A 19,516-nucleotide genomic window follows, 5' to 3' on the forward strand; every position below is an offset into this window, starting at 1 on the left:
ATCAGGTAAGTTGAGGTATAAGAATAAGTAAAAGAAAGCAAAACGTTCTTCGACTTCACCTCGTTCATCAGCCGACGAGACGAGAGAGCAGGAGCATCGTTGATCTAGGCCTCCCTCTGCGGATCCTGCATCCAGGTCAACTCCGTGCCTCCCTGAGTTTCCAGGAGCCAGAGTGACCCCTGCCCAACTTACAGAGTTTTAGGAGACCTTGCGCCTCATTATTGGGCAGCCTGACTCGGCTGGAGTGCCTTTGGACCCGCAGAGTTGGAAGGGGCCTCTTCAGGTTCTGCGCCAGTGGCTTCGGCCTCAGCTTCGAGGGGCACCCAAGGATCCATTCTTGGATCTGGACCAGAGTCAATCGTACTACCTCAACCTTCCACGACACTGGTCCCAACCCTGACACTCCAGGTACCGCCCAGGCCCACAGGTGGCACTGGCCCCATCCTCATTGCTGACTCCAACATGGAGCCAGATGGCACCTACTCTGACACTGACAGGGGGCCTTGCCCTCTATGTCGGATCCTGAGCCTTATTCTTACTGTAGGAAAGTCCCCTCTTTTTGACATGGTTACCCCCACTTTTGCCTGATGTCAGTGGGCTTAGACCATTTTCACTGGAATCCTGTTGATCAGCCCAGTGATTGTGCTCTCTCCTCTAAATTTGGTCATCTTGGTACTTCTTACAAACCACAATTGGCATACTGGAGTGCCCCTGAAAGTCCCTGGCAGATGGGACTTAGGTACCTAGGGCATTGGTACACCAGGAGTCTCCCATGGGCTGCAGCATGTACTATGCCACCCATGGGAGCCCCTGCAAACTGTGTTTGGATGCCTGTCATTTGCAGCCTGCATGAAAAGGTGCATGCACCTTTTCATTATGGGTCACTACACCATGTCACTGTAAGTCACCCCATGGAAGGCCTTTCAGTCCAAAAGACAGGGTGCAGGCCCCTCTGTGTGTGGGCACCCCTGCATGAGCAACTCCAAACCTGGGCATGTTTGGTATCAAACATTTCAGAATCAAACCCCAATACTGATTCGATTCCAGTATTGGTGGCGTGATTCCATGCACCCTGGGGGTTCCTTAGAAGATCCCCCAGTTCTGCTCCTCCCAGTCTTCCATGCCAACTCAAGCAGGGGACAGCAAAATGAAGGATTTCCTGCAGGAGAAGGGTGCAACCTCCTCTCCTTTGGAAATAGGTGTTACTGGGTTGGGCAGAGGTAGCCTCCCCATGCCACCGGACTGCTTTGAAGAGCACATTTGGTGCCCTCCCTGCATAATCCGGTTTGCACAAGTCCAGGGACCACTGGTCCCTGCTCTGGTGCGAAACACACAAAGGAAAGGGGAGTGTCCACTCCCCTGTCCAGCTCCTCCCCTAGGGTGGTGCCCAGAGCTCCTCTAGGTGGCCACTTGGTTCTGCCATCTTGAAACCAAGATGAACAGAGGCCTCTGGGAGCATCTGACTGGGTAGGCCAGGTAGCTGACATCAGAAACCCCTCCTGATAGGTGCCCATTCCAGAGAGTGACCAAATCCCCTTTTTGGGTTATTTTAGGGACTCTCTTGAGGGTGGGTACCAAGATTTGTTATGCAAGACTCCACCAGGACCTCTCTGCAAAGACATCTTCTGCTTCTGACCTCTGGAACCGCTGCTGGGCAGCACAGGAACTGAACAAGACTGCAATGTCTGAGATGACATCTCCTTGCAACATTGTTTTGCGACTCCTTTCAGCATTCTGCAACATTACCATGGCTGTGCATCCTCTGGGATCAGCACGACTTCATCTGCACCAAGAAGCAAGAAGGAAACTCCCTTGGAGTGAAGGGGTCACTCCCCTGTATCCGTAGGCACCTAAGGCAAAGACGTCTGACTGGTAGGATCTTCTGTCCTTCAGATCCTTGAAGATTCTCCAACACCCTTGCCCCCAACGCTCTACTTCTGCAAGGACAGTCTCCTCTCTGCTACTCCAGCAATATGGGACTCCTCTTCGGTGTGCTGACTGGGCCTTGCTGCCACTTACTGTGCCTGATGCCCGCGGGTCACCTGTGGGGGCTCTGACTACTTCGCCTGGCTCTCCTGTTGTCTGAAGGTCAGCACAACTCCCCTCCAAGGGCCGAGTCCCAAGGACTTTGCTTGTCTTCCACAGCTCTGCAAAATGTCTAACAACGCCTCTTGCATTTGCTTGTGGTTGTTTGGTGGTCCTTCTGACCACTGACCCATCTGCAATCCTACTACTATTGAGGGACAGCCCATAGGTGACTTCAGAGACTCCTCAGCAGCTTATGGACCCTACAGCTGGACTCCATCCACTACCCTCGACCCAGATCTTTAGCTACAGAAGGGTGGGCATTGGCTCCGCCCCATCTGAACACTCCTGCATGGACTGGACTCTGTCCCCTTCTTTTGTAGGTCCTCTTCACCCAGAATCTGCCCTTGGGTTCCACTGGTCTGGTCCTGCTTCTGCCTTCTCCAACCGCAACATCCTCATGTTAGCATATGGAAAAACCGGGTAACTTAGCTTGCTGCACCTGACCACTGGGAATCTTCTAGGTTCTTACCATCCTCTGAAGAGCCTGGTTTCAGATCTATGGCTTTTTGGGGGATGTCCAATCCAACCTTATGGACATGCCCTTTGATGGCACCCATCTCTTTGGATAGAAAGCATACTTGGCGCACAAGCGCCTCAAGAATTATTTTGCTATGGCCAGGTTCTTCGGCCTCACGGCTGCCCCTCAACCCCCTCAGTTTGCTTTTTGCCCCTTTCGTGGCTACTGAAGGGGCGCCCCACCATGTCCGTTCCTGTCCAGCCACTGTGCCGCCATGCTTCCCAGCCTCTGCATTGCCAGGGACGTGGCATCCACCATCTTCGTGGATCAAGGAGCCAGCAGTCCAGTCAGTTCACCACCCCCCTCTACAGTTGTCTCCAAACCTTCCTAGTCTGACTCTCCCCACCAGGGACCAGTCTGAAGCAGGATTTGCCATCACCTGCTCCGCTGGCAGACCATCACGTTAGACAGGTGGGTTTTGCAGATAGTCCGTAGGGGCTACACCCTCTCCTTTGAGACTACCTCTCCATCCATGCCACCACTGGACGATCAGATGAAGGAGAATTAATTGGCACTTCTCCAAGAGGAAGTTACAGCTCTCTTTGCTAAGGGAGCCATAGAGAGGGTCCTATGCCAGAAGTAGGCAGTGGTTGTTATTCTTGCTACTTTCTGGTACCCAAAAAGGACAAGGGCCTCCGCCCTATCCTTGATCTTCGGACCCTCAAGCTTTCCCTCAAGAAGGAGAAGTTCAAAATTCTCTATCTGGCTCAGGTTCTATCTGCCCTGCACCCAAGAGACTAGATGATAGCGCTGGAGTTGCAAGACGCTTACTTCCACATTCCCGTCCTGCCGGCCACAGACGTTACTTGCGGTATCAGTTCATCATGCTCCCCTTTGGCCTTACCAGTGCCCCTCACGTGTTCACCAAGGTGATGATGGTGGTTGCAGCTCATCTGCACAGATCAGGGGACTCCATTTTAGGGCCCTGGTTTTGATGCACCAGCGTCCTTCATGGCTCTGTCCTTCTGGAGTGGAAAGTCGTGAAAAGAAACTGACATCAGCATGCCATCCTATAAAGGACCCGCAGTGTCATTTTCGATGCGGATGAGACCCACAATGGACGCAGAGAGGATCAGCGCCACCTAACTGCGGTCAGGGGTACTGCTCGATAAAAATCTCCAGATACAGACTGATGCCTGGGGAAATTCTAAGTAATCTGCAACTAGACATTGCCTCTACCAGATAAGGCATTACCGAAGATAAGTAACTTGTCTGTCACGTCATTCCAGACTTTGGGGTTGATTTATTTATTGGCAGATGAAGTAATTACTGCTGCCATGAGAGTATTTTATTCCTACGGTGGCAAAGTGTACTCTGCCCACCGTATTTAGAGATGTTTGCTGTATCTATGGACATTTCTACTATTTTCTGGAACTGCCATCACTGTAACTTACAACTTTAACTTACAACTTTTTTTATTTTCAAAAAAGCAAATCCCAAAGCAGGATTTTCTTTTTGAAAATAAAAAGAACAATGACCACCTCTCCATGGGTACATTCTCCCATGACGAATAATATGAGCTTTGTAAATTCAGATTCTAACCCATTCCTCTACGATCCTCATGCACAAATACTTTGCACATTGTCTCTAAGTTAAACCAAACTGCTCTGTGCCTAACTACAAGGGGGTTGAGCATGTTAACAATTTCTAACACCTGTGTTCTTATCAAAGCACCTTAAGACCTTCATTCTGAGGTTAGCTCTGTGCAGTGCCTTATTCCATCGGGTGATTAGATTGCTACACATATTTCAATGATCTGCTGAAGTTGGACTGAAAACAGGTTTATCTTAAAGTACTTTTTGAAATGCGGTGGGTTAACAACCTGTGAATAAATTATTACATATTGCATGTTTTTAGTGCCTTTGTATGTAGGTAGAGTATTGTTCATGTCTGAATATGTAAAGTATGTACATTTATGTACTTAGATATTTGGCATATGTATTGATTCATTAGGGTCGAGCGTGCAAGCGCTCTGGTCCCTGTTGTAATCTCTCTGTAGACTTTTAACCACATCCATGTCACACCCATCAGTTTGGTTGGTTTGTGGGCTTGCCTTTTAAAATTTGCTTGATTTCATTAGTGAAAGGCATGCATACGCCATGCCTTTTCTGGTGTTTAGCCCTCCTCTAGAGCTCCGGTAAACTACTGAAAACATACGAGGGCCTGTGTGTCCGAATGGCTTCTGGACTACTTTTTCTTTTAATTTCCTATGTAGCACGATCTCTCTGGGCAGTAGTCAAGTGCTATGCACAACACTGACACTGCTACATGGATATTGCACTTTTGCCAATACGTTTGACTATGAGCAAACTTCTGTTTCCTTTTGTGTGCCTCCTTTACGCTCATGGCGACCATCGGCTGGCTTATGTGAAACTGTTTTACTTTTCATTTTCAGTTTATGTGGCAAGAAAAGTCCAGTTAGGAGTTTACAATGCTAACAGCTCTAACTCAAGCAAATGCGAGACCCATTACATTGCAAATGCTTTTTTTTTATTTGCATCCTTTTCAGTGTTGTATCTCACTGGGGCTAGCCTCTGATACCAGTATGATATTACTATGTCTTGCAAAATATTAATTATATAAAGTACATTAAACCATACATAATAATAAGGGTTTTTCTCTCCTTCTCAATCTTCTTTTTCTTCTCTCGCTCTGTTTCTTTCTCTGCGCATCTTCTTCTCCCTTCTCTTCTCCTGTCTCCTTCTCCATGCTTCAACAATCTAATATCCCCACTTTCCCCTTCATGTCTCTCCTCTCACTTCTCCTATTTCTCTCTCTCTTTCACTCTCTCATTTCTCCTCTTCTTTTTTCTCTAATTGTGTTTATACTTCCATACTCTTTCACTGCTGTCCCTTTTTCATTTTCCTCAAATGCCACCTCCCACTCCTCTCTTTCTCTTCTCATCCTTTATCATACTCTTTTTTCCATCTCTACTTCCATCTTTATCACTCCCTTACACTCTCACACCCCACCTTTTTCCCTATCTCCCTTTCTTTTGCAATCTCTCTCTAACATCCTATCTCTTCTCCATCTATTTCTCCCTACTGCTTGCATGCTTGCTTTTCTCTTTTCTTCTTCCCACTGTTTCCTCTATGTTTTTTTCTGGATCACGGTCCAGGAATCCAGGTGATGGCAGTGGGAATGGATGCTGCAGACCGGGAACAACTACGCCGGATTGTGACCAATCAGAATCAGCGCTATGTCTTCTACACCCAGCAGGAAGACCTGTCAGAGCTGGAGGATGGCCTCCTAGATGCCTTATGTAGTGCAATAACAGCACAGCAGGTAAGGATGAGGCTTGTCAGTAAGAGGTGCAGATGTAGGATGATGCCAATCGACAATTCACTCAGAACCACCCCCACAAACACACATGCAAAATTACCCCCAATATTCTTCTTCCTTGCCTGCCCTCCCTATTGAAGACCCTCACAGTCTGAATAGACTTCTAACTGTGACAATATACTTGAAGGTTCTGGGGCAACCAGTCATCTCTATCTGATGAGACTTTGAGGATAAACAGTTACCTTATTTGTACTTGGCTATCTTTTGAGACAAAAGAATTGGAATAATGTGAGCTCTGTAAATTCTTATTCTTACCCATTCCTCTACGATCCTCATGTGAAGAATGTTAGATGGCACCTCAAGCAGTGGATGTAGCTCGGTGAGTCAACAGATCCCACCAATCTGAAAAGTCATTTATACTAGTGAAATCTATGTTCTTCTTTCCCCCATCTTGTATTTGTATTCAGGAGAACCCAAAGAGAATTTGCACATATGCTGCTCTGATAGCAGATTTTCAACACCCTTAATGCCGTGGGTGAAATGTCTTGTGTCTCTTTTTCACAGACTGATCAGCAAGGATGCACAGTCCAGTGTCCAAAGGTAAATTATTTGTTTTTACATATAATAACTTCAAAAGTATGTTTAATTCTTAATAAAGTAGTTTTATATATCTAAAAGCAATCTTGAGCCATCCAAAGGGTCACTCATTTATTTGTAGAACATCTACAATTTAGATTTTATTGATTACATTTTTCCTAAATTGGAGTAAGTTTAACTTGTCCGTGAGTGCCTTTCATTCTTTCAAGAATGTATTTAATTCATGAAAAAGAAATTTGAGTTCATAATCGAGCATTTTTTATGTTTTGTATAGAATGTTTAATTTCTCCATGGTATTTATCTTTAATTTCCGTTAATGCACATCCATTTCTTACTGGATGCATGCAATGTTCAACTTACATCATGTTTTACTGAGCTTTAGGTAAAAATTCCATAACATGCACCATAAGAAATATAGATGATATGAAATAAACAGCAATTGCAGTAGGGAAACCAAAAACAAAATACATTTAAAGTGCAAGTTAATAGGCATATATCAGAGCCTATCTTAAATTCTATAAATCTAAATTTAAACGCTCAGAGGTTAAATGTAAATATTTTAGATTGTTATATTCTTTCAATGTGTCTATTTAAATATTTCCACACTATGTTATGTGTTTCGAACTTTAAGCCTAATTCCTCACAGGGTACATTTAATTCTTCCAATAGCATGTTAGACATTTGTATTAGATGTTTAACCACTCCATGTGTAAAAGTTAATATTTTGATAAGCCAAGTGTGATTCCTCCAAGAGACAATTTAAGGTATCATAGAGAAAATGTAAATGTTGGATGGTATTTTTAATTTCTCTATGATTAAGTTTAGCTTTTCGGAGTGTAGGTTTCGTTGCTATATGCATAATTCAAATCTATAGAGTAATAGGGTGTATTCTTTGTAGGGTATGCTTAATTTCTACTGAGATCAATTTAATCTCTATGAATATGTGCAGTTCTTCATAGAGGTGTCTTTAATTTCAATAGATATAGTTATTTTTCTCTCCACTAATATGTGCAATTCTTCATAGGTTAATTTTTTTTTTTTTCCGAAATAGAATTAAACTCCCCTCAGTAACCTCATTTATGCTTAGGGTATATTTAATGTCTCCAATTTCTTTGAAGGTTAATTCACTCATAAGGGATACTTAATACTGCCAGCTTAAGCTGCTCTTTCAAATCAGAGTTTCTGGCTCTTCTGCGTAGTTATTTCCAGGTCACGAGAATATTGTATTGTTGTTTGCACTAATATATCATTTGCAACAGTGCTACAAGAAACAGGTCCTGTCTTTGGGGCATTGAAATGACATAACGCTATTACATACCTCACTCAATCTTTGTTGGGAAAAATGGTAATGAGGCCATTGGATGACATTCATTCTTGAGGTTTCCATTTCAGGGTGAAAAAGGAGACCAAGGTGCGCCTGTAAGTATTATTTCCTTCCATGATACTTTATAATATAGTCAATTCTATTTGTATTTACTGTACTCCTTTGGACTGTACAGTACACTGGTTTTCATATGAGTACTGTGAAACATGAAACTTTCAATGTGTATATCTAATGTACATCCTATAAAGGTGGGAGTTCCTTTTAACCCAATACTGAACTTTAAAGAACGAGGAGGGGCTCAAATAGTTATTGTGGAGAAAAGAGACTAGATTCAGAAGAAGGATACTGAGGCTTGTACAAATGAGTGAGTGTGAATGTTTGGTGATTGACTCACTGCCAGTGTTTAGGTAAAATGAAGGAGTGGGTGAATTTACTATGAGTGTGTTAGAGGGGGGTCACTTAGTGGCTGGATGGGCAGCGAGTAATGCATATCCTCCATTTGCTTGAGCAGAGTTGTCAGATGCAAAGGAATTAGTTGAAAGACACGTCTAACAATCTAGAAAACCCATTGGCTAGGGCTAGTGTTGAGTGATGCTGGAAGAGCGCTCCAGAAGTATGGTTCCGGAAGGGCTATTGCCACAGCCTCCTGGTGTGTGAGTTTTACCGTTAGAGATTAAGCAGATGTTTTCTGCGACTAGAGTGTGCTCTGGTGTGAGGTGGAGTGAGGGTTCTTGATGAAGAACTAAAGGTCTGGGTCATATTGGATAACTTAGTACAGACAGCCCGTCTCTTCCCTTTACAGTCATGGGGATGGCTGCACTGCTTAATGAGATCAACAGGCCAACTCATTGAATATTGATATCGATATTGGTTTATAGAGCGTGCAACGACCCGAAGGAGTCTTGGCGCTTAAGGGCTTGCAGCAAACTGAATGGAATCTGTAAAATTACAGTGGAATCTGTAGTGTTAGAGTGGATACAGGAACAACCATGATTTCAACTGTTTACGAATATTCAAAGATCTAGGCCCTATTTAGATTTCGGCAGATGGGCTGCTCCATCACAATGGTGATGGATATCTCATCCGCAAAATATAAATCCCATGGGAAATAATGGAATTTATATTTCAGAAGATGGTATATACCTCATTGTTGTGACAGAGTAACCCTGTTATGTCCTCGCTGAGTGGGAAGTCCAGACTGATAATTGCCTACCTTACCTCTGTTCTCTGACTCCTGAATGTTAAACAGCGTATGTCCATGGTTTTCCATTCACCACAATTTTGTTGTGTTTATGTCTCAAAGACCAGCATGGGTGACAAGTGGAGGTGTAGTCAGAATATGCTCATACACTGCACTATACTAAAACTCGTATATGTGAAGTCCTCATTAGAGTTGCATACTTGTTTCGTTATCATATTTTTGTGCCTTCACTGTGAGCACATGCACAAACCCAGCTGATCACTTCAGTCCTCTTCACTCCAGAGACCATTTGTAAATTTGACGCAATAGTTGTATGTCACAATATTGAGATCAAAAATATCAACCCGCACTCTTTCCAGCTCCACATTATCGACCACCACTGTATCATCAGGGTAAGCATATATAGGGAAGTGTAGATTTACCATTTTAACTTCATATTTACTGGCCTTGATATTTGTTGTTATTTGACATAAGGCTGATATGAAAAATGTGATATTGTCCGTTCCCACTGATTAGAAATGCAGTAAAGTAAAGCCACCCGATAATAGAATCAATCGATCATGTTCTTGTAGAGTGCGGCTAGTCACCTGTGAGGGTCTCAAGGCGCTAAGGGGGGGGCAGTTCAGTCAAAGAGCCAGAATCAAGTACTCAACTATCCATTGAACGTGGAAATTACTTCATGCACAAGCCGATCTATTTAGGGGCTGGTGTTCAGCTGATTGTTCTGAACACATCAATGTAACTCTGTTTTATCCCTTACAGGGACAACCTGGGCGCACAGGGTTTGCCGGAAGCAAAGGCGAGCCTGTAAGTTTTTCTCTATAATATTCTTGTTTCTTTGCTTTCTAGTTCTAAGCAGTACTTTGTTGGTGTGAGGGTGCAGATGAGGAGAAAGTTTGATGCATGACAAAGGGGAAGACTGTGGTTCTTAGACTTCAGAGTTCAGGGTATATCAATGCCATATGTTCAGCCCCACAAATTTAACATTTGCAGTGAGGTTTTGCATCCATATTTGGGGGAAGCATAAGTCAGACCCTTTTCTGCAGTTGGGGCATTTAATCAGCTATTTCTTAGATCTTAGCAGAGCTACTCCACTTTAGTCAGTGGACGCATGATCCTTGCCAGGTTTTCAGGATATCCACTGGGATACTTGTACCTACTAGTTAATGGTTTTCTGAAAATGTGGAAAGGCCGTCTCAAGGTATTTGGGCACCCGAGGCAAGGGATATTTTTTCTTACACATCATTAAGAAAAAGACCAAGTGAAATTTGAATTAAGCAGGTGTAATTCTGGGAATTTCCAGGTACTAAATTCCAGTACCACGTAACATAATTATATAAAATTATATCGCAAGAAGAATTAGAACAACCAGAATATGAGCAGCCGTTGTTTGTGGAAATTGTGCTTTTTACTGTATTGTGACATGCAGAGACATTTTGTGCTAAACTATAGTGCCAAGTGTAAAATTTGCATTTCATGTAATTATGAGTATTTATGCATACTTTTGCATGAATCTTCTGAAATTTCATGTCATTGCGGGATAGCAAATTATGTGACTTTCACACTCCCTAATTATAACCTGATACTGAACACCACAGGGCTATTTATTGGTGTATCTGTGGAACACAAGAGCAGAGGAAGGTGTACACAACTTCCTCCATGTGGGACGGGGTTTGTAATTATAAGAGAGAATATAGTTTGCACAGCACATCTTCTCTTCACATGTATGAGAGGTTAAGATGCTGGTCCATGTGTCACTGGCCACCACCTGCAAGACAAGGCCTCTTAGGGGAAGGTGAGCAACCAAGATGAGTGCATGACTTGCAATCCTATGCCCTCAGACTCAGCATCACAAATAGTGGCTACATAGGGGCTACTCCGAAGATAAGGAGAGGAAGTACACAAAGAGAATAAAATAATGCATGTGTAGTGTAACAAGATCTTGTGGTCTATACATTTTCCATCAATTTTGCAAATCTTTCTATAATACTTTACAATATTTGTACTCCTTTTCAAGAAAGGTTTTGTTCATTTATCTTTTTTTAGGGTCGCAATGGTTTACCAGGGCCTGTGGGGCCGGCCGGGCCACGTGGACCACCAGGAGAAACCGCAGTGATCCCAGGGCAGAAGGGTGACAGAGTGAGTACCTGTTGACATAGGAGTAATAAGGACTAGTAGCTGTATTCATGTTTTACTTCTCTTTGTCCCGAAAAGCATGAGCAGATGTATGGAGTAGTTGGGATATTTCTAGACTGACTGGTGCCTTTGAGAGTGAAGATGGGAGAAGGCAGTCAGATGCATGACAGCCAGGCCTATAGAACATCACACAGGAAGTCCCACCTAAAAGGAGATGGTGGCACGCTTGAAGAAGAATAGAGCGCTCCCAATGATGGATTTCTCTTTCGCATGGTCTGCCGGGAGTCAAGAGAAGAGGTGCAGAAGAGCAATAGAGAACTGAATACCAGTTCTAGGAACCAGAAATAACTAGCAGATTGTATTTGTTGTCTGGCTTTGCAGTGCGAATGGATGGTATTGGACAGAAAGATCATGTGATTTAAAAAAATCAGGGAGACAACCAGACTCCTTTATATAGTCCCCCCTGCAGGTTCCTTAAGATGTCAATTCTTCTAAAAGTTCAATAGGGCTGGAATGGAAACAAGCTTGACAAAAGGCGGATTCTTCACCAAGCATAGTGACTTTTCAGAGGCGTCTGTCCATCGTGGAATATCCCAGTTTCCTTACAGGACAGAACCATCTGCCCCTATTCCTTTGCATCAAATGTGATTTCTCTTAAGCCTTCACAGAGTTCTTTGCAGTTAATTTTCCAAATAGTTTTCCATTACTTTCTCTCTACCCTTGCCACATTCCGCCCCAGGATGTTGCTGTCTTTTTCCGCAGCTATCTCTTGTAATCCACCAGCCACTTACAGGTAAACTTGTGGACACACAATTTGAACTACTCACCATTTGGCTATTCCAATTTTTTCTTCTAGGGAGACCCAGGTTCAGATGGCCTTCCGGGGAGTCCCGGCCGCTCTGGTATCCCAGGCTCTGCAGGTGTACCGGTAAGCGATTCATCAAATGAGTTATATGAGGTATGGCATTGATGCATTTGTTTTCCCCAAAATTACAGCATAAACCAACTATCAGGAGTGCAACAACACAGAAGAGTGATAAAAGGAAGTAGCACTGGCTCGATACCCACCCACATGTACAAAGCACATGAAATCAATATCAATCTAAGGCCACAGCACAAATGTTGGAGACCAAAACAGCAATCACAGCCTTGAAACAGTTGAGTAGTGAAGCAATACCACTCATGACAACACCAAGAATAGCCACCGCACAATCATTGATTCAGACCAGTCTCATAACATCCTAACAACCAGGTAATAGAGATGGGATGGGGTGCTCAACGTAAAACACATGACCCTAAGTCCTAGGCCAGCCTCAGAAACTGAGGTTGAAAAGGTATTAAAATAAGATTGGTTAGCACCCACTGATCACAGACACCCAGTTTACACTCGTCTCACTAGAGGGCTCCTCTGACATGATGGGCCTTACAGAGATGTGAATCAAAGACAACTACCCTTATGGGTGAGTTACTGTACGTAATATCAAATGATGCCGAAGAACAAGTAGAGAAGTGGAAGTTCCTTGAAGGGTCCTTGTCTCCAAAGGACTGCGGTGTACAGACCTTTAAAGGGTTGACAATGTCGCCTCCATCAAGGTGCTCAAGGTTAGCCCAGCTGAGGAGTTCCTCAGGGTAAGGAACTCCTCCTCACCTGAGTGGCACAGTATTGTCTTCCTGGTGCAACAGCGCATAATTATACAAGAGCAACTTAACAGTGCCGAATGAATAGGGCGAGTTAGGGTTTGCTTGCGAAGCTGAACCAGGTTAATGGTCCTATGCAGGAACTGGCCGTCGTGAGCTGCTGCTCCATTCTAGACTCCTGTAATGACTAAACTACTCCTCTTGTAGCTTCCTCCCATTGCACTAGCAGTAAACGTTTTACTACAGCTTCCACTATGGCCATTGAAATTGAGTTTGATTGTTGCCCACATGCCACTGCCTCTCTTTCCAGTAATGTATCCTAGAATGGCTACCTGGAGGTCATCAACAGAGAAGAAGATGCAGTAAAACATTGAAATGAAACAAATTGCTTGTGGTCCATCTTTGCCAGCCCACCTGATGATATGTACTTTTATTCCAGGGTAATCAAGGCAAGCCTGGGCTGAAAGGAGAGCCGGTAAGTAAACTAGACAAGAGAAGAGTATCCCCAGTGAGTGAAGACACCCCGTTTATTGACTTTTTGCTTCTGCCCTCAGGGAGAAGATGGCCGTCCTGGAATTCTAGGTCCAAAGGGAGACCGGGGACCACCGGTAAATTGATCTCTTTATGTCATGGAATGTTGCAGTTGATAAAGGGGTCTCTAAATTCATGTTGGAGCAACTAAAAAACATTGACATGGTTGCTTGTGTCACATGGTGACGCCAATCTTTGGTAGTTTTGCACCTTCATTGGAGCAAGATGAGCCATGTCACACCGTTCTTAGCTAATATGACCATGGAGAACAGATTTTGTTTGCTAACCGACAGCATGTTACTTTCATGAACTTAGTGGACACATTCGGAAACATAATTAAGATGTAAGAAGCCCAAACCCCAAATTGTTTCTCCGGTAATCAGGAGACAACCGTCTTTTCAATGCAGCGCGTTTTCTATTTGTGGGACCACTCCCTGTTCTTAAAAATATTTTCCCAACCATCCTCACAGGGGAAGGGGTCCTTTGGGAACTCCTTCCCATTTGCGAATGGCGTACTACCAACTTTCAATTGCTCGTAAATTGCAAATGATTTGCGACTGCATTTTGGTCACAAAACAGCCGTACATAACCTTCTGATACGGTATTAGAAAGGGATGCCCTAAATACGCCCCTCCCAAGTACCGAATCTCAAAACCCAAATTGCAATTTGCTAACAAGTGACCGAATCGAAATTTGGGCTTTGTATATACCAAAATGCTTCGTAGATCCAGCCATTTGAGTGTTAAATCTGAGCCAGTGGGGCAGACTAAATCAAGAGCAGAGAGGGGGATTCAGCATTACCCGGGCGGGTGTGAGTGTCTCAGCGCAGGCTTCACCGCAGCGGCCTGTTCAGCTGGAAGCCTCCGCAGTTTGCCTGACATGTCAGTGACTTTAGTGTGGCTGGTTTGGTTGGGGCAGAGTCAGCGGGTTCCGTGACATACTACTGACTGTTGTAGCCCTGCAGACAATGCACGACTACTTCTCGCAGCTGCCTTTGAATTCAGCAAGCACAGACAGCCTGAGTATGACAGAAGCCATCACACATCTATGTTGCACATCTTTGCACCCCTCTTAAAGGAACATGCCACTTCCAAAAGAGACCCAAGGGGGACTTGGTTGCTTGAAACCTGAATTTGTGTCTGTAGGAAGGTGGTGCATTGTTGCGACTCCGGCCTTGCAAAGTTGCAAATGTAGATCCCTTTTCACTCAGGTTTGGTGCAAACTAACTCTTATAACAAATGCGTATCTTATGTAAACTGGGATCAACAGTAAACCAATAGAGAGGCGACTCATTTTATGTTGTCCAAGTAGGAAAGGCCAGTAGAAGAAGGTCTGGTGACTAAGTTTCTGGGGGTGGGACAGGAAGTACCTGGGTTCTAACTTTAAACAAATTGTGTGATCCTCAGAAAATCACTTCTTGTTTGTCTGTTCCTTCTTCTGACAAAAATGTGAAAGTTTGATAATGGGTTATAATCTATATTTAGCACTACATAATATATGGGACATTTCCAAGGCAGCAGTTTGGTATAGTCGTGTCATATGCACGTTTGTGTTAGCTGTAACTTATTAACTTATTTTTAGGGGGAGCCTGCCAGCGGCGAAGCATACCTGCCTGGCAAGAAGGGGGAGGCCGGCGATCCGGTGAGTGCTGAAGAGATCTTGCCACCCTAAGACATGTGATCCCAGTCACTTTCCGTTGCAGAGGCAGGTGCCCTGGGGCACTCTGCATTGTCTATCCCGTGTGTCTGTCGTCACTTCCTGTCTGGTCAAATATCTAGGGTGTCCCTTATTTACAGTATCACAGATCTTCCTATCATGGGCATTCTGTGCTAATTTATACACAATTATTGTGATCTGTCATAAAATCCCTCGGTAATAATTTGCACGCATCATTTCTAAATTAATATAAAAATATCAAAAGCGTCTCAAGCACTCGTTCCTCTAAACATTCCAGGGCTGGAGTGAGGCTAGGAAATAACCCATACCAGGAATAAGTAAATGTGTTACAGAATTCATAGAAACCATTTATCTACAGCATGAGGCATGGATCACAACTATTACAGGTCAAAATTAATTGGCAGAAAAAGGTGTCCGGAAGCTCAAGGTCTGGGCTGTTCCTGCTGCCATTTCCACAGTTCTTACCTGCTGAAATGTGCCCTCAGAAAGCCTGGGTTTGGCAACAGCACATGCATATCTCAGAATACTGACTCAGTCCCATTTCTGTCCAAAATGGTCATTTCATGAAACTTGGAATTAAGGTCCTCAGAATCTTAGAGGGATCTGGACCTGTCGACTTTGAACAACATCTGGGTGTCCTCTGCGTAGGGCCTACATTTCTGCGGTTGATAAACACATTCTTGATGTGTGTTGTACTATGAGTTTTGATTTGACTGCTGCCTTTTCGTTACCATTAACTTTTTGTTTTTGCAGCTGTTAGGTTGATCGTCAAGAAGCATTTCCCCCTGTAACCAATCCGGTTTGTCTGATGACTGTTTCAGTGATGGGATGAGCTTTACCTGTGTGATCCTCGGCATCTTGCTCATTTGTACTGAGCGTCTCCTTCTTTATCTACAGGGGACTCCTGGCCAGCCTGGGAATCCGGGGCAGAGGGGCTTCCCTGGACCGACGGGGCCCCAAGGGCCAGAGGGCCGAGTGGGCCCCACAGGACCCCCAGGACTGTCCATTAAGGTATTATGCTTAAAAATCAAATGTATGATGTCCATACCAGAGGGTGTCTCCGCTCTTGGATTGTTCCTTCCACAGGTCTCACTCTCTGATTAAAATGCTCATTCCATTCTCTGTCTATATAAAAAGTCATGTAAATGTGGCTTATGTTTAGAAAAGTTATAATGTATGCGTGTCCAGTGTACATTTGGTTCCCCGGTGAAGCATGTATGCGTTTGCATTGTGTGTTGGTGCACTTTAGAGAGCGGATGGGTAATTGTGTAGCGCTTCGTTCCCAGCTTCTGTTTTTCTAAACGTTGCAACTGCCAGGAGGTACCATTTCACAGTGTAAGGGTATTCAGTTTGCCGACCTCGGAAGACCGAAACGTCGAGTCAGTCCTGCTGGGATTCAGCTCATGACAGCACTTTCTGCTGAACGCAATCAGCTCACTGAGCCATCCTCTGACCTTAGGAGACGCTTAAAGTGTGATGAGATGCATTAAATTCCCTAGTAAATTACGTGGTTTATGTTGAAAAGAGAGATTTTTACAAAAATAGTACGCTAGTCAGTGCGACAGGTGCTGCAGCGCCCCCAGGATAACCTTGCTGGAGTTTAAAAGGAGCATAATCATTAAAGAAACCTTCCCATTTTGTTTTTATCTTGTAGCACTTGCTTTGCATTCAAAGGCAGAGGTCAAATGTCAACTAAAGAACTTTACAAAGAGTGTGAAAGGAGCAGGCCGCAGGATGTCAAATGTTATCTAACACACAACAACATTGAAATAATCGCAAAGTAAATTTCCCACATACTTAAAAATATATATCAGCTGCAATTAAAGATTGGGCCAGATGTACGAAGCCTGGTTGCATTTCTTAATCGGTATCAGTATTTCTGTCCGTTAAGAAAATCAAACTGGACTTTTGTAATGTACAAATCCATTTGAGGAATCACAAATGCAATGTAAAAAAAAAAAAGCGCCTGAGGTTCTTTTTTAAAAAATGCCTTGGGCATATGTGTGCTCCACAGGTGCACCCCTATTTTTGGGGTGCACCAATGGGGGCCTTTTGCCCAATCATATCCCTGGTTTTGTATGACATAAATAGTGATTTCTTAATAAGAAATCGCTATTTAGAAAATGTAAAACCCGCCCATTGACTCAAATGCCACGGGATTTCTTAATACCAATTTCAATTTCCTAATAGTGATTCCTACTTTGTATATTTAAGAAATGCAAAATCCAATGTACTAAGATACCGAATTCCTAATAACGATATCTTAGTACATTGGATTTTGCATTTCTTAAATATCGATGTCTATGAAGTCGCTATTTAAGAAAAGCAAAATTGCATTTTCGTACATTTGACCCCTTGTTTTTTTTCTAATTGTGAATTGTGATGGATCCACAGATTTTATTATGATCATAACAAATCAAGGCATTTTACTTGTGTGATATGTATGTCGAGAAACCAAACTTCTACAACTTTAAATCTCAATGTATTATGTTCCTTTCACATATATTCCCTTACTATGTAATCATCTATATATATATTTATCACGTTTGTCCTACTGTACAAGAGAAAAAAAGATGGTCTGTCTGACCATCACCCTACCTATACCTCTCTCACTCTGTCCTCTATCTCCAGTCTCTGACTCATCCCAAACCCATTCTACTACTATGATCAACAAAATAACCCTTCGTAGACTCTTCCCTCCTCTACCGCTCCTGGCTCACCCCAAACCTCAGCTTACGACTATGATCTCCCAAGCAACCATACTAAATTCTCCCTCATTTATCTTTTCTCTGGCTCATGCCAAACCCGATTTCACTGGTATGATCTCCCTAATCCCTTTCTTCAGACTCCTTCCTCCTCCATCTCTCCTTTACTCATCCCAAACCTCATCTTACTACTATGATCTCCCAATTAACACTTCTGGATTCTCCCCTCTTCTGTCCCTCCATTATTCTATTCAATCCTACTAACAAACTCACATGTCCTCCGCTCAAATTAACTCATACTAATACTAATACTGTACTCATATTTCCCTATACTAATCCACCACTAATCCTTTTGGGTTCAGGAGTAGCGTGCTACTCACCAAAAAGCAATTTCATACCTCATCAGGGGTAGTAAGCACTATATAAATAAAATTACAACTACAATTCTACAAGTTGCTGTTTGTGCGCCATAGAAGTTTAGCAATTAGGTTTCATGCCTGATGCAAATTTAAGAGTCATTTGAAGACGACTGTGCCCTGCTTTACTCATACTGGACACATACTACAATCCTCATGCTTCTGCTGAATGGACGTGGCTCATTTGCTACACTTGCTATTGCTGTAGCGCTTTGAATGTTCACAAACCCCATGGCTTCAGTGACAAAGCATTGACTGCAGCAGCAGCACCTCCAATCAGAAAATTGCTCCAGCACCACTGAGTCAGACTGCATAGTTGAATACAGTAAATCACTTTAGATTAAGCTGGGATGCTGAAAGTACTATGTACAGTACATAAACAAGGTTTAACAAAATGTGCTCAAGCACTGTTGGCCAAGAATATCATGAACCTACACGTACATTTGTCATAAATACTGCATGCATGCATAGGAAAAATGCACTTGTTATACCTTGTAAATTCAATGTCTTTGCTGAGAAATAGCACCAGGCTGTTTTTCTGATTGCATCACTTCAAAACTGAAAAAAATGTTCTGTTGAAATTCATTGATGCTGTGCTATTGTGAAAAGCAAATCTTAATATTTTTTATACTCTTCACTACTAACCCCATAACTCCTTAACCCTTATTTCTACACCCCAGACCCTTAACCGCACACCCCTTAAGCCTAGTCCCCAAAACATCACATTTACAATCCAAGCCTTTAACCGTAGTCTCTTAACCATATCCTCTATATCCTAAATCTTTAATTCCACAGCCCCAAACCTATGCATTTCACCTTATTCCAAAGGTCTCAAAACTCTTAATTATATACCACAAGCCTTATACTCTATACCTTTAACCTCTAACTCCATGGCCTTAAATCTCATACCCTTTACACCTAACCAAAACACCAATATCATAAATCTGTAACTCTTCATTATATCTTAATCTTAATGCTATACGTTGAATCCTTAACCCTCAACCATACCATCCTGTACCTTGAATCCTTAACCCTTAACATACCCTTAAGCCCCTTACCGTACAGTTTTACACCATACGTCCCAACCATCAACCTCTTTCCCCAAACTGCTAACCCTATTTACTAAACCATTAAGCCTACATCCAAGACCTGTATCCTTAACCGATAACCCCATATCTTTACCCCATATTTGCTTTACCTTATACACTAACCTTTGACTACCCTATTCTTGATACCTGAAACACGTAACCGTATACCTTTAACCCTAAACCGCCAACCCTTAAACCATATCCTTAAAACTGCATACTAATAACCTTAGAATCTTAACACTTAGCACTTAACCCACAACCCCAGTACCTCAAACTCTTAATCTTATAGTTTTAACCTCTTACTCAATACACCTGA

The 19,516-nt window shown here is 43.1% G+C and overlaps 1 protein-coding gene across 1 annotated transcript in view; it reads left to right on the plus strand.

Annotated features, from left to right (window-relative positions):
• The window catches only part of COL7A1 (collagen type VII alpha 1 chain), a 618,941-nt gene that overhangs the window by 371,981 nt on the left and 227,444 nt on the right, over nucleotides 1-19,516 (plus strand). Inside the window, exons 32-41 of the mRNA XM_069207404.1 lie at nucleotides 5,724-5,890; nucleotides 6,452-6,487; nucleotides 7,877-7,903; nucleotides 9,772-9,816; nucleotides 11,056-11,148; nucleotides 12,002-12,073; nucleotides 13,223-13,258; nucleotides 13,338-13,391; nucleotides 14,896-14,955; nucleotides 15,889-16,002. Coding sequence (XP_069063505.1) covers nucleotides 5,724-5,890; nucleotides 6,452-6,487; nucleotides 7,877-7,903; nucleotides 9,772-9,816; nucleotides 11,056-11,148; nucleotides 12,002-12,073; nucleotides 13,223-13,258; nucleotides 13,338-13,391; nucleotides 14,896-14,955; nucleotides 15,889-16,002 — 704 coding nt within the window. The remainder of the gene's footprint in view (nucleotides 1-5,723; nucleotides 5,891-6,451; nucleotides 6,488-7,876; nucleotides 7,904-9,771; nucleotides 9,817-11,055; nucleotides 11,149-12,001; nucleotides 12,074-13,222; nucleotides 13,259-13,337; nucleotides 13,392-14,895; nucleotides 14,956-15,888; nucleotides 16,003-19,516) is intronic.

This window comes from Pleurodeles waltl, chromosome 9 (genome assembly GCF_031143425.1).
Source record: "Pleurodeles waltl isolate 20211129_DDA chromosome 9, aPleWal1.hap1.20221129, whole genome shotgun sequence".
In the NCBI taxonomy this organism is placed as follows: domain Eukaryota; kingdom Metazoa; phylum Chordata; class Amphibia; order Caudata; family Salamandridae; genus Pleurodeles; species Pleurodeles waltl.